The sequence below is a fragment of the Diadema setosum genome, chromosome 6 (genome assembly GCF_964275005.1).
Source record: "Diadema setosum chromosome 6, eeDiaSeto1, whole genome shotgun sequence".
NCBI classification, from domain to species: domain Eukaryota; kingdom Metazoa; phylum Echinodermata; class Echinoidea; order Diadematoida; family Diadematidae; genus Diadema; species Diadema setosum.
In genome coordinates, this window is record NC_092690.1 from 28,641,978 (window position 1) to 28,657,093 (window position 15,116).

A 15,116-nucleotide genomic window follows, 5' to 3' on the forward strand; every position below is an offset into this window, starting at 1 on the left:
GGCAAAGTTACGATAATTGTAACTTTTATGCAACGGGCCCCAGGTCATACCACACAGAGCTAAAAAAAAAAAAAAAAAAAAAAAAAAAAAAAAAAAAACAGAACACACACACAACAGTTTGTTTTGCACAGGATTGCTAGTACTTTATTGCAAAGAGTATGAAAATAGGTACGCCCACTAAAACCACTTGAATACATGAATGCGAAGTACAGAGTAGACTTTATAGTATGCAGCTCATAGCTTTCTCTTCTGCTTCGAATATATACACATCAAATCCAGATTATGTTCATACAAATGTACCTTTATAATGACGATGATTCAAAACTCTCCCGACAAGACAAGTCTGCATTAAAATTTATCTGTGGCATGCCATACAATGACTAACACTAGAATGAATGTAACTACATGTTATACAATGCTCTTCATAAAAAACGCTGCCATGATCACATATACATGTATTGTAATTGTATTTACGGTAATAGTGAACGTCCGCTAGAATACAAAGACGTTAAGGTTTAAGATGAAAGAGTTTGTGAGTAGTGCTTTTAAAGCTACACAATTTATATCCAACTATCAAGGTACACTGTAATAAAAATCTGAAGTGTGTATCAAACTTTGTTTTAAAAAAAGCTCATTTCTTTTTATGACTATGCAAACAACTACTAATACTTACTTAGTGCGTAAGGCAACATTCTGTTCTCAGCTTACGTCAGTATACAGTACAATGGAAACTCCTCAAAATATGGACCATGGCACCAACTACAGCAAACCTCGTTGTTTTAAACGCAGATACGATTGTAAACAATTTTGTCAGTACGAGACAATTTTACGTGTGAAACCATCATAACATCCGTTACATATACACTGCACATGTATTTACTTTGTCCATTTTTAAATGAGATTTTGCTATAATGAGAAATTTCTCACTGTCCCAACAATTTTGTTAAAAGTGGGTTCACTTGTACCATATATTACGTGTCAGAGAGAACAAACTATACCCTGTCCAAATAGCAGCTTTGTGTCTTATCCGTACACATTACTGCGCAGCAGTAATTCAAACATCAATCCATACATATACAGTATCAATACATTGATCAACTTGGTAAAACTGTTATACACATGTTCTGACATTGTCCATAGCCCTATAAGTTGGCCCAAAGGATGCCACAGAATAACCTATCAATTCAAATATTACAGCCAATTAATCAATACAATGAACTTCTGCTTTTTCTACAATTAATTTCATATTTCCTGTAAACATTACAAAAAAATACTTTCATTGGCGTTCATTCTCAAAATGTCTATAGAAAATAGTGCAACACATTAGTTACATGCTCAGAGAATATAAATACCCTAGTTTCCATTTACTAGAAACAATTTTTGATCATCGTACAAAATATTTTCATCTCCTTTACCTTAAACGTTCATAAAATTTACCACATACCGGCTCTCTATTCACATTGTTCTATATAAAAATTTGGCAACATGTCATCAAAGCTTATATTTCAATCGTCATTTATCTCATTTTATGCAAAAATTTCTAAATAGGCACTAGTATCCATCTCTTGAGCAACCATGAAACACCATATCTTGGTTTACTTGTTCGACATCACAATGGGGGAAAAAATATCACCGTTACTTTTTTCTTTGCACAAGTGTCGTTGAACATTACATGCATCTTCATCGCAACAAGAGAGATGATGAAAAGGCAATACCGTACAAGTACTTATTCTCTGCATGAATGCCAAGAGCCTCTGAATACAAGAACCTCCACACACATCGGAGGGAAAAAAAGTGGAAAGTACTGATTAACATGACTGCTGAAAGACAGTATCTGTGAAGTCACACAGAGTGAGCTATGCAGCGATAATATGAAACAGAAACACCTTTATCCAATTTGACTGTTACACAATTTGGCAAACTCACGCATGATAGAAAAGCATGCGAAGTGAAAAAGTCATCTTCATGTTCAAGCAGGCATGTCATTTCAGCCTGAACCAGCCAGTTTGGCAAACGGCATGCTAACATTATATACACTAGCCTCTCAAAAAACTCACGAAAACATTGTCCAATGAATAAAATTCAGCCTAACATTCAAATCATGCTTTTTACAGCCTCTAACATAATATCAGGCCACATGTCCTGCCTTAAATAAAATTGTGAAAATTGTGGGGTATTCAATGCGCTTAAAAATATGAGTAACTCAATTATGTACTGGGCTTTTAACAGAAATAAAATAATTAAATTTAGTTCAATCATATCTCATTAGATTATTTGTTCAACCACAGTAATACACAAATTAATCACTTTGAAACTGACAACCAAAACCCTACTGTCCCCAACCCCAATCCCAGAAAGAACATCTTTTTCCACTTTTTCAAAGGTACAATATTCATATTTCTAATACTGCCTACCAATCAATTCATTCCTTGATTGAACCTTCCATTGGCACCTGGCTAACGGGCAAATGCCCTCTGCGACAACTGAAGTGTTTCATCGCAAAATGAGTTAACACCATTCTTGTTAATTTGAAATATTTGCAATTAAACCTGCCAAACAAACATAGAAAATATTACAAGCATATGGGATATCTTTGTCATAACTTCAAGAATATTATTTTGTTGTTATGCAACAAGTGTGGTATGACTGGAAAGGTTTTACATTGCTCTGTCTGATGGTGGTCTTACTTCAAAATGCTTCAAAATGGCACTTAATCCCTTTTGTGATCAAACTCTTCAACTATTCGTTTAACTCTTTCTGCCCCGTGGGTGACACATTTGCATACAGAGTCAGTAGGATTTGGGGTCGGTGGTTCTGAAAGGGTTAAAGCACCTGAGTTAGGGAACATAAGGGAGAGACTCTTATGTAAAGGGCATCTCTTTGAACAGACAGGGCACATCTGGTAAACACACAGACGAAGATGAAGGACCACTGATCGTTAAATGCTCATTGAAGCTAACTTGCAAAACAAATATGTTATATTGTTTTATAAAATGGGTTCAAGAATGTAGCCAATTGGAAGCGCTGAAACGAGTCGTGTGCGAGTGCATTATTTTTTACGATCATGCACGGTCTGACGTCACAATGTTTACACTAGCAGTGCGCTACTATACGCACTGTCAATCCTGTAAACAACTTCTAGTTCGGGCTGCCAGCCGGCCTTACTTGTGCATAACATGTGGCGTACGTATACTCTTATATCTTATACGTACAGTACTTATGTGCGGGATTTCCGAGTGCGACGTGCATAAATGTTTGGGACGAACGTCTTCGGACATCTTGACTTATGAGCGAGTGCTACATGTAGCTGACTGGTATTGACCCACAAAGGTAAGTGAAAAATGCTGTTAGTTTTCGACCCATTTTATAAAACAAATGATGCACAGGATTATTTCGCGCCGCACTTTCACTAACGCACTCTATCCTGTGCATCATTTGTATAAGAGCATGATCAAAACTTACTAATGCTCCGACCATTCTGCTGAAAGATAGTTATCAATGCGTCTTAGCACCATAGATTTCCATCTTTTTTTTGGGGGGGGGGGAGGGAGGGGATATTTCAAATTGAATCTTTTTTTAATTAAAAAACAAACAAACAAATAAACAAACTTCTAAACACAAAAAATGTGTACACGGGGAAAGCTAATTTGTCATGCCATCACTGACAAAAGGATTACTGGGTATTCTTACCACGTGTAAGTGACACATTATTTTACAGTTACAGAGGGCAATTTGTGGCCAGAATCTTACGCATTGTTCACTTCACAGGAGCTGTAAACACGAATACAGCTTCCCTATCACCTCCCAAAGCCAATTCTGACATATTTGAGGGTGCTGGATATCAATTTTCCTTTATCCCTGCCACTTCTTTTCTTTGTTTTAATCTGCTTGGATATAAGCATCCTCCACCAATAAGCATGTTCGGCCACCTCAGCACTTGTCTCATTAAAGGAAAGCTGGCTTGATGAAAGACTAGCTGAAGTAAAAACTATTAGGTCCAATACAGGCTCTACAGTTCCTCCTTGGCACCGAAGTCTGGAAAAGAAAAACATGTATGCACAGCTTTAAAATTTCCTTTCTCACTGCAACCTCACATTGTATTCAGTTCATTTCGTATGTCAGCACAATACTTGACGAACCAACGATACACAAATTTCTATCTACTGTATTTCGATGTAGAACATATCGCCTTATGATTTTTGAAGGAAGGTATTTCTTTTTTTTTCTATCTTTCTCCTGTCATTCCAACAGTCATTCTAAGGACTATACACGGTGAACCGCAAACCGAATGTATCTTATATCGCCTTATGTTGAAAGCTGTAGAGAAACAGCTTTGCTTTTTATCTATATCCCCTTTCTTACTGTCATTTTTACCTTTTTTTTTGGGGGGGGGGGGGTAATAATTCTTTGTTCAAAATTGTCAGATGCAAAAAATACTCTGAAAAAAGAAATATTTCACCTGAAAAAAAAAAAAAAAAAAACAGAAAAACAAACAAGACCATATAAATATTTGGGGTAAATAATAAAATGAGAACAAAAATATCCTTATCCACAAAATCCTACATAAGGGGAACTCATTACATTTGGTCATGTATAAAAAAAGACCAAACCAAAAAAGAATAAAAATACAACATGTATTATACTATGTTTATTTGTTTGTTTGTTTGTGTGTTTGTTTGTTTGTTTTGCCTTTTCTACCCATTTCTTATCATTTATCTGTCTACTACATCTATTCGTCTTCAGCACAACAAAAAGAAGCCTCCGGCCGAGGGTGTGAAGAGAAAAGTACTTACTGTGGTCGATTTCAGGCTCCACTGTGGGGTAAATAAAAGGAAAACAGTGTGTTATTGTGTTTGTTGGGGAATTACATCGCATGGAATAGACAATACAGTGAAGTCAGTACTGTAACAACAAGCACATTTATAACAAAGCTTCTTTGCAACGAAGTAAGAATTCGGGTCACAAAATGATTATTTGTTTATCTTTATATGCATTTTTCCCCCCACTATGATGAAACTTTTACATAATGGAAGAAAACGACCAGTCCCAAGGACTTTCTTGTAACAAAAGTCGCCTCTACACACGACTGCATAGAGCTACATGATCATCATCAGATGGATTTATAGAGTCCTGGATGTCAGGAAAAAATCAACGGGTCAGGACAATCAAGCAAACATTAGAATAATCGTTGTCAAGTTCTCATCTATAGAAGCAGCACATTCTGGAAGTCAACACCAATGTACAAATCTGTCACTTTTCATCAATTTTTCAATTTTTAAAAAACTTTCGCTTCTGCATTTCAGCAAATTTGGCAGCACTCATTCAATCCACAGATATGTTGCATGTTCGGGGGTGGGGGGATCTTTGTCTCAAAAGGTGACAAGTACATGTAGTTACACAGGGCTACACACTAACCCATTTTTTCTTTTGGTCCAACCTGTCTGTTGGACCAGTAGGTACCCACTTTTTTCATTTTTTACTCGGTCCATTCATGAAAATGTTACTGGTTCAACAGTGATTTTTACTGGTCAGGGACCACTCCACTAGTGTGCAGCGCTGAGTTACAACATGAATGCAAAATGTGTGAGCAGCTGCCGAGGGAGGAGACTTACCTGACAAAACGACGGAGGCCGAGGCTGTGCCGCCGCTGTTTGTGAACTGGCAGGAGTAAGTGCCGGCGTGGGTTCGGCTGACGCGGGAGATGGTCAGCGTGGAATAGTAGAGCTCGTTGCGGGTGTCCCTGCGGTGGCGCTGCATGCGCACGTCGTGACCCGAGTTGCCCCTGCAGCACATTAAACCAATCACAGCAAGTGTAACGAGTATACAGACAAACGCACAAGAAATGGTATGCATGCAATGGATCACACATTGGTGAAATATTTTTGCCTGACATTTTTACTATCAGTCAGTCGCTACTTAACATTCCTAACTTTATTCTTCAGACGTGGAGTTTGCAAATCATACACGTAATTTACAGTCCTTGTTCGTGATAGGTTTATCATATAACAGATACAATAAACAATGTTGCAAATTTGGGCAAAGGTGCAGGACACCACAATGTGTATAGGTTTAATAGGTTGAAGAATATGTATCTAAAACTTTGTGTTCCACAGTGTAAAGCCTGTGTGCCCATTATTCTAAGACAGCAATGTATGAGCACTTTTGCAAAACCTTTGGGATTTCAAAGCTATGTGCCTTTTATAGAAGTGTTTATGCTAGAATGAAGTACAGCAAAGTTGTGAGGAACTAGGCGGGATGTACATTTTATAACAAAGCTATGTGTGTGACACTGTCAGTGTACCATAGCACAATGCGATACATTGATTTGTCAGTGAGCAGTTGCATGTTTGAGCAAAATATGGAAAGTTGGCATGTCTTCGACCGAGCTGGTGTGCGAATGTGGCACGCAAAGAGTTCAGTACATATTACATCCCCCTGAGACTACACATTGTGATCATATTAGAGGGACTGAAAAAAAAACCAATATTCCACTTAGAACTGAGAGGGAGTCAAATCCTGACCTGACGTCCCCGCCGTTCTTGAGCCACACCACGTCTGAGGTCGACGACGTCGCTGGGTAGGCCTGGCTGGTGCAGGCCAGGACAGCGTTGTGGTCCTCAGTCACATAGACCCTGGGAAGTGTGGCCTTCACCTCGGGAGCATCTGGACAGAGGTGTAGGAGGAGGGGGGGGGGGGAGGAAAGTTTTGTGAATCTTCTGAACTTGGCTCCCATATCTTCATCACCATTTTCACTACCACACCAGCCCATGATGAAATCACAACATCACTGAATCTCATCACCAGTTACTGGCTCTTATATAAGCCTGTCAGGCAAGCAGTACTAAAAAAAGGACACAGCAATGCTGTAAAGACCAAAGTAGTAAAAACAAGGAAAAGTAGAAATTGGGCGGTGCGTAAAATATGTCCCCGCCGGAAGTAGCATTTAGTAGCAAAATGTACAATATCGGTAAAAAATCAAGGTCAAAGGTCAAAGAAGTCAAAGGTCAATAATTCTGTGTAGAAGCTTTGAAGCCCTCACCTAGTGCCATCACAAAAAGCAAACGGAATCGAAATCGGGTTTTGATAGAAATGGCGAAGGAGTAGCATTTTGTAGCCAATTTACAATATAGGTCAAAAATCAAGGTCAAAGGTCAAAGAAGTCAAAGGCCAAAATTCTGTGTAGAAGTTTTGAAGCCCTCACCTAGTGCCATCACATAAAGAAAACGGAATCGAAATCGGGTTAGAAATGGCAAAGGGGGAGCATTTTGTAGCCAATGTACAATATAGGTCAAAAATCGAGGTCAAAGGTCAAAGAAGTCCAGGGTCAAAATTCTGTGTAGAAGTTTTGAAGCCCTCACCTACAGACTGTAGTACCATCACATAAAGCAAACGGAAATGAAATTGGGTTAGAAATGGCAAAGGAGTAACATTTTGTAGCAAAATGTACAAGGCAGGTCAAAAATCAAGGTCAAAGGTCAAAGAAGTCAAAGGTCAAAATTCTGTGAAGAAGTTTTGAAGCCCTCACCTAGTAACATCACATAAAGCACACGGAATCGAAATCGGGTTAGAAATGGCGAAGGAGTAGCATTTTGTAGCAAAATGTACAATATAGGTCAAAAATCAAGGTCAAAGGTCAAAGAAGTCAAGGTCAAAATTCTGTGTAGAAGTTTTGAAGCCCTCACCTAGTGCCATCACATAAAGCAAACGGAATCGAAATCGGGTTAGAAATGGCGAAGGAGTAGCATTTTGAAGCAAAATGTACAATATAGGTCAAAGGTCAAGGTCAAAGGTCACAACTGAAATTCTGTGTAGAAGTTTCAAAGCTCCCATGTAGTGCTATCATATAAAGCAAACAGAATCAAAATTGGCTCATAAATGACAGAGAAGTAGCAAATTGAACATTTTGATCACACACGGACGCACAGACAGACAGACAGATGGACGGACAGACAGACGGACGGACACACGGACACACACACGTACGGAGCCCGTTTCATAGTCCCCTGCTCGAACTCGTTCGGCGGGGACAAAAAAGAATGAGGAGGGAGTGGAAGTATACAATCAAGTAATGAAGAGGAGGAGCATTCAAAGACAGTTATGATTCCGATGTCAAAACACTGCCAGCTTACAGTCAACCTCATCGTAGTCGAATCCAAAGCCTTTGGGAATATCCTTTTGACTCACATTACCCCGTTGAAGACGAGTTCTGAGAATATTCAGGCAAGTGTCTATGGGAAATGCATGTTATAACAAAATCACTCCATCCTCAAACCAGTTAATTCAGACGCACAATAGAAGGAACACATGTTCATATCCTCTGGGGAAGTTTTTAGTTTTTTGTTTTTTGTTTTGACTTAGCCGATCTTTTAACTAGTGCAAGGATGACTCAAGTGAGGTGGACTGTGCATACATTTAGCAACCCCACGACGAGCACAGAGATTATCATATACCTCATATATAGAATCCTCTCATCTGATTGGTTAAAAGCGGAGTCATGAAAATAGCTGAGCCCCATTTTTGATCTACTGTGCCCAGCACCGGGGCACAGTAAATCAACTGTGCCCTGTAAATAGGTTTGGAGACAGTCGCGACCCCGTACACATAGATCGCTCATATGTACGCACCAATGGTACGACCGCCGCGCATTCGATCAGCGTGCTGTAAAAGAGACTAGCGGTCACTGTGCCCTGTAATACGTTTGGAGACAGTCGCAACCCCGTACACTGTATGTACACATTGTCATATAGATGATCACTCATGTACGCACCAATGATACGACCGCCGCACTGTCGATCAGCATTGATTATGAGTGCTGTAAAAGAGACTAGAATCTATATTTTCGGTATCTATATTTCGGAATCTATATTTTCGGTATATAAAACAAAATAATGACTGCTTGATATTCGGGGCACAGTTAAAATTATGTAGGCCCTCGGTGATGTGAAAACCATAACCATGCCCTCAGCTTCGCTTCGGGCATAGTTACGAATTTCACATCACCTTGGGCCCATAATTTTAACTGTGCCCCTCATAGCAGTCATTATTTGTATACTGGTACGTAAAGATGGTGGACAGAATGCATCTTTTAACTACGTGTATGTGGTAGACACATTACACGATGCATTTCTCCAAGAAAGCTGCATACTCACAGGGCATCTGGAGATACATGGTGCGAATCTGGATGGTGCTGGAGCTGGAACTGGAGCTCGAGCTGGAGGTGGCTGCGTTGCTGTTGGCAACACACGTGTACTCGCCCCTCTGGGTGCGGCTGATCTGGTTCAGCATCAGGGTGTTGTTGTGCATCGCCCGCACGAAGCCCTTTCGCACCCCGCCTGACAGCTCGAGGTACATCTCAGGGTAGGAGCGCGACCAGACCACGCTGGGCAGGGGGTTGCCGTCGGCGACGCACTCCAGCCGCACGTCGCTGCCCTCAATCGGGTTGAGATCGCCAGTAAAGTGCGTGATGACAGGAACAGCTATCGGAAGGCAGGTGATGAAAAGCGGGTGATAAACAGAAGTTTCATATATGAAACGGGGACAGGACATTCCCTCCTGCGACAATTGCTCCGGTCTTATTTTCTCCAAGGACTAAGGGTTAGGGTTAAGGTAGCGTTTCAGGTTTAGTTTCATGTGAGAATTTGGATGAGGGTTAGAGAAATGTTTGTGTGTAGAATTTATGTCTGCCTTGGCATGCAATTATTTTGTGGGAGCAATTGTCGCAGTGGCAAATGTCATGGAACCATATGAAACATATCACAGCGATCCATTTTCAGAAATCAAAATTTTGCCCCAGTATTTGAATGACACCATGCAGTGCACACACATGTGAGAAAATGGTATCAGCAGAAAGTTATACAGATATATTTATGGCCTTTTTAGAGGTGTAACATAACACAAAATATCCCTGGAGGAGCTTTATTTTCCCTAAGAGATTACTGTCTCAAGGGGAAACAGAAATCCCACAGGACTGTAAAGTGTTACTAGGTACATATTTTGTATATTACATGTTATAGACACGACAATATCTGTAACATTATACAGGATTGTGAAGCACAAAACCAACAAAAAGTTGCATGCCCTGCATTTATGTCAGGACTCCAAATTGGTTAAATGGGTCAACCTTGTAAATCTTGAGTTTTCATATTTTCTGAAAGAGTACCACGGTAATTCTTCTTCTACATTATTCTCAAGTTTGGGAACATAAAACAAATGTGAAATTGTGTTTATGGCAGTTTTTCTAGAACTCAATCTTGTAGAATAGTGTGATTAGATATCTTAAAGGCCTCTTCTCTTTTCTCAGAAAACCTCTACACACTCTTCACCTTTAACTCTAATATCTTTTGAAAGAAAATGGCAACTGCTCTGCTAGTTGGAATGAGTCATAGATGGAATGTGTTAATAGAAAATGCTCATTTTCAGCTTAGAGGGATGGTATAGTTTTGGTAGATGGGGCATCAGCTTCACAAACTTTTTTTGTGAGATAATGAGAAATCTCTTATGAAATATTCAAGAGCATACAATTTTAAGAGTCTCTTGGATGAAAACTGGTTTTGAAATGGCTGAGATAGGAAACGGGAAACTGATATATGCTTGTTAATAAGTAGTATGGGGTTCTTTAGGAAGGAAAGCTAGTAATACTAACAGCGACTATACACTATGTACCGTACCTGGTACAAGAAGTTCCGTTCTTTGCGAAACCTCGTTGTTGTCCCTAATGTGAGTGCAAATCCAGATCCCAGAATCGCGGATGCCGTTGAACGATCTGATCGTAAGCGACCACGTAAACTCGTCCCCGGAGCCCGTCCTGTCCAGCTGGTAAGCCCCATTGTGGTCTCGTATCAGCCGGTCACCCAGGGAGATGAGCTCCAACTCTTCGCTCCTGCCGTCATGTTTCCACTCCACATCGGCGTCTGAGGTGGTGCCGCGGACCACGCAGTCCAGCGAAATGCGGTCACCGTTCTCGACCGTCTGCACGGTGGGAAAAGGCTGAATGACTTGTGCCCATCCTGCGACAAGATTAACACTTGTAAGATGACTGGCAAACGCAACAACGAGTTAGTTCCCCACCACACCATCACCACCATTATCATTATTATCATTATCATTATCATTATCATTATTATCATCATTAGAATCCAATTTATAATTACTAGACTTTACTCATCAAAAAGAATGTTTCAAGGTCCCTATGTTTCTATAGAACTCTAGATGTAGTTACAGTATACCAGTGTTATTGTTATTAGGGCCTATTTGAATTACATGTACATCAGGGTGTCCCTATTCATCCCAGTCTGATCTGAATGACTTTTATATAAAGTTGAGTATCTGAATTATTAATTTCAAATTATAAGTTGTAATCATCATCATGGTGCCATGAACACTAGAAACCTTATTTCTAACTTGTTACAGCACCTAGGGGAGGCTAGAACATCTAATGTTTAGACCGCTTCTAATGTTATAAATTTAAACAGTTTAAACACCTGAATTGAACATTTTCAGCTAATTTTGTCAATCTTGTCAATGTCAATTTTGTTAATCTTGTCAATTTGTCAATGCTTGATGGCCAGGGATAGTTTTAACCACATCGTTATGTGGTTATAGATCTAAACACTCATTAGCATGTTAGGCCTAACGTTAGTGATTTTGGGGAAAACATCAAAATTATAAAACAGAGACTCCAACTCTACCGTTTTCGACGGGAGATCTCCCGCCGAAAACACATTTTTGCAAAATCTCCCGTTCTCCCGCTTGAGATTTAATTTCTCCCGCCCTGGCTCTGTGTCTCCCGTTGGAAAGGATTTCTTACTTATTGCTATTGTCGTGATTGTATGTTGAAAAAATAAGCCTTCGATAGCACCAGAGAGCGTCTAGAACTCCGCGCTTTGCACACATCAACTTGGAGTCTCCCGTTTGCTAGGGGTTTCAGGTGGGAGAATCTCCAGATCAGAAGGTCCTTTGGGTTGGAGTCTCTGATAAAATGAACGTCTCACAGCACTCAACAAAAACTACAACAACTCATCTCTACCTCCTCGTATGTAATCTCAGGCAAGTGAAATTCATGCTGAGCAAACGATCATGCATGGTATGGCCGGCGATACTAACTTAGTAACAGTTAGAACTAACGACGTTAAAGGTCTCTAATTCTCAGAGTCAGACCATCCACATCCAGATCCACAGACTCACGGGGCAAATGGTTTCTAAGTAAACTTACCTAGGCCTATGCTGATTAGGAAGCAGAGGCACGGTAGGAATATCATGCAAAGTTTCGCCGCCATCTTTCCTTCCCGTTCCTTTCCGTTCGTTTCAGTACCTTGATCGCAGAAACCTTTACTGCACACTACCACTGGCTCTAGGTATCATACGTACTGTACGTAGACTGCGTTGGTACTGGTCTAGTCGCATCAGCTTTGGATTCTAAAACTAGGCCTACACAAAAGCGCAGGCTAAACGAGGTTGTTTTGAATGCCAGCTGAGGCATCACGATCTCGAAGCAGGGTGCGCCGCGTATTGCAACGTTGAGGGCAGTAAACACAATAGGAACATAGAGCAGCCCTGTAATAATACAGCTCTATGAATAGGAAAGACTACTGAGGCCAAAGTTCCATAACAGACACACCATATATGAATTTTGCCTACAGGTAAAGAATGTTTGATATTCCTGATTATCTTTTTTTTTTCAGATTTGATTCAGAAAGCGAGAAGAACCCATTTGCATGAAGAATAACGATGATTGACGATGAATCTAGAATACAATAATGATGTCACTTTAGCGCAAACATTCGATTCGACGACAACAAAAATAATTTATTTTAGCCCTATTTCTATTTTTTTTTTCTTCTTCCGTGTATTGGACGTGACTGGTAGATAAGATTTCTGATATTTTCATGGCTTTTGTTATCACTTTATTCACTGCTGTTCATTTTGGAGATTTGAACCTAAAAGATGGGTAGCGTTGCTTTGCCTTGACTATAATGGAACCCAACCATTCGTCTTAAGACCCCCCCCCCCCCCCCCGATCCTCCTCCTCTTCCTAGGTTCACTATTATCAAGGTTGCAGAAAGGGCGCGTTGAGAGTGTACCGGCTTAATTCAAAAATGTCTTTTCTTGTTGCCAACGACTGAGATAATAGTGGTACATGTAATAAGAATAAAAGTGCATGAAACTTTCGCGGATTTCGTGAGGTAAAGTTGTAAGCCAAGATTCGTGAAAGTGAAAAGAACGAGAAAGTTTTATATCTACACTGTGCATTGGATCCGCCCCTGGTCATAGTAATTCGGCTTGAAGAATGACGCCATGATCAGTTATATAAACAAGAAAACAGACAAAATAAAACACCGCCGCGTCTGCCCCACGAGCAGTAGTTGGTCAGATTAGCAACAGAGTAGGCAGAAATAGGCATATGATATATATGGAAACTAACTATCAATGTCATATAATATAATAAAAATAATAATATATCAATATTTACGTACAACGCGCAAAACCTATAGCTGTGCTGCTAAAGATTCTGATGTACTTGACGATAATAAACAGTTAAATAAAAAGATGTGTTTTGAGTCGTGATTTAAAGACTGGTATACATTTCGGGATTTCGATATGAATGAAATTGAGTAAAGAAAATATGATACCATTAAAATTAGGATTATATCCCGAGATATTCCGATTGCTAAACCGGTAGTTCTTGCCTTGCTGACTGAGATACGGGAAGACCCCATCATATCAGACAGTATGTTTACGAAGTGCCTTACCATTACTGCGTACATAAAATAAGCACAATATATATTTTATTTCATGTCAGATAATCATATGTATAAGATACTTTGTATTCACACATTATTATTTTCATATTGCATATTCGGTCATTACTCCGACAAAGGCAACTGAACGTGTTAACTTTAATATCATTATCATATTGTATTACCATTACTATTATTGTAAAGTAGTTAGAGTGGTACACATACACCCTGTAACTTTCCCTTTTCCCCCTACCCTTCCCTATTTCTCTCTTTCTCTATTCCCTATTCTATTCAGAGTAGGTAAGCATATAGTCTCCATACCGTCAAGCCTCGGCTTATTTTGGAGACCCTTCCATAAGCTGTTTGTATTTGTCTTGTATAATTGTACTAAAAACTATGTGTCGATATACTGTTTGTCATAAATGACATGTACATAATCATTGAGTATTCTGATGTAACGGAATTAAGCAGAAGTAAATCAAATCAAATCAAATTTAGGCCTATGCTGCGTTCGTCCCTTACAAAAGCCACATGATTCCCATTGTTCGTATAATACTAATGGTCAGAGGGGTGGTCAGAGGCTTTAATAAAGTTGATCCCCGTTGAGGACGAGTCCCGAGTATACTCGGGCAGGTGTCTATGAGAAATGCGTGTTGTAGCAAAATCAAACCGTCCTCAACGGGTTAACCCCGAATGATATAGAAATCAAGGTGGGGATGAATGCGAGGGATCACCAAAATGATATCACGTCTCTGATGTGTTATGAATACAAAAAAAAAAAATATGGAAACTGACCAGAAATATAATTATTATGATATGAATGAGGTTTAATTGTAACATATTTTCTCTTGCTTATAAGTATTTGAAAAAAGAGGAAGTAATAGACCTACTCGCCCCCTCTCATTTGCAACGATATGTCAAATTGACGATCACATTTAGCTAATAAGGTATACGAATTTAAACTCATTAAAGTGTTTTCACCTTCAAAATTCATGTGTTGGAACATAAAAAAACTTGAAGAGCGCACATGGATAAGAATAAGAAAGATTATGAAAAATGCATTTTTCTTAAAACGACCTTATAAACCCATTGACAATCATTTCAGCAGCAACGAAAAAAAAAAAATACTTTGCACGCATAATTTTATTCACAATAACTTACACATACGAATGTTCGTGGTCTTCTCGGTACATGACCAAAGGTTATAAAAAAAAAAAATCCGGAAATGTAAAGTCATGCATACATGTGCCTGTACTAAAGAACCTTTGTTATAATATTACGAACGATATTTCATTTTCGGATTAACGAACCTTCGGAATAATGAACTGAAACCTCTATTCTGTTCATGGTTTTAAGACATACTAGTTCATTTTGAAATTT

The 15,116-nt window shown here is 39.3% G+C and overlaps 1 protein-coding gene across 1 annotated transcript; it reads right to left on the minus strand.

Annotated features, from left to right (window-relative positions):
• Window positions 1-5,905: 5,905 nt before the first annotated feature.
• LOC140229691 (protein amalgam-like) lies at window positions 5,906-12,285 on the minus strand. The gene is made up of 5 exons (XM_072309934.1): window positions 12,212-12,285; window positions 10,668-11,006; window positions 9,150-9,476; window positions 6,522-6,663; window positions 5,906-5,936 (listed from the first exon to the last, which is right to left on the minus strand). The coding sequence occupies exons 1-5, from the start codon at window positions 12,273-12,275 to the stop codon at window positions 5,906-5,908; spliced, it is 903 nt and encodes a 300-aa protein (XP_072166035.1). The 5' UTR covers window positions 12,276-12,285.
• Between the last annotated feature and the right edge of the window lie 2,831 nt (window positions 12,286-15,116).

Excerpts from the sequence above, each read along its gene's own strand:
- LOC140229691 (XM_072309934.1), bottom strand. The coding sequence starts at position 12,275 with ATGGCGGCGAAACTTTGCATGATATTCCTACCGTGCCTCTGCTTCCTA. Across the intron at positions 9,477-10,667 it reads AACGGAACTTCTTGTACCAG|CTGTTCCTGTCATCACGCAC; the intron begins GTACGGTACATA and ends GCCTTCCGATAG. Across the intron at positions 5,937-6,521 it reads AAGAACGGCGGGGACGTCAG|AATAAAGTTAGGAATGTTAA; the intron begins GTCAGGATTTGA and ends CCACGTCTGAAG.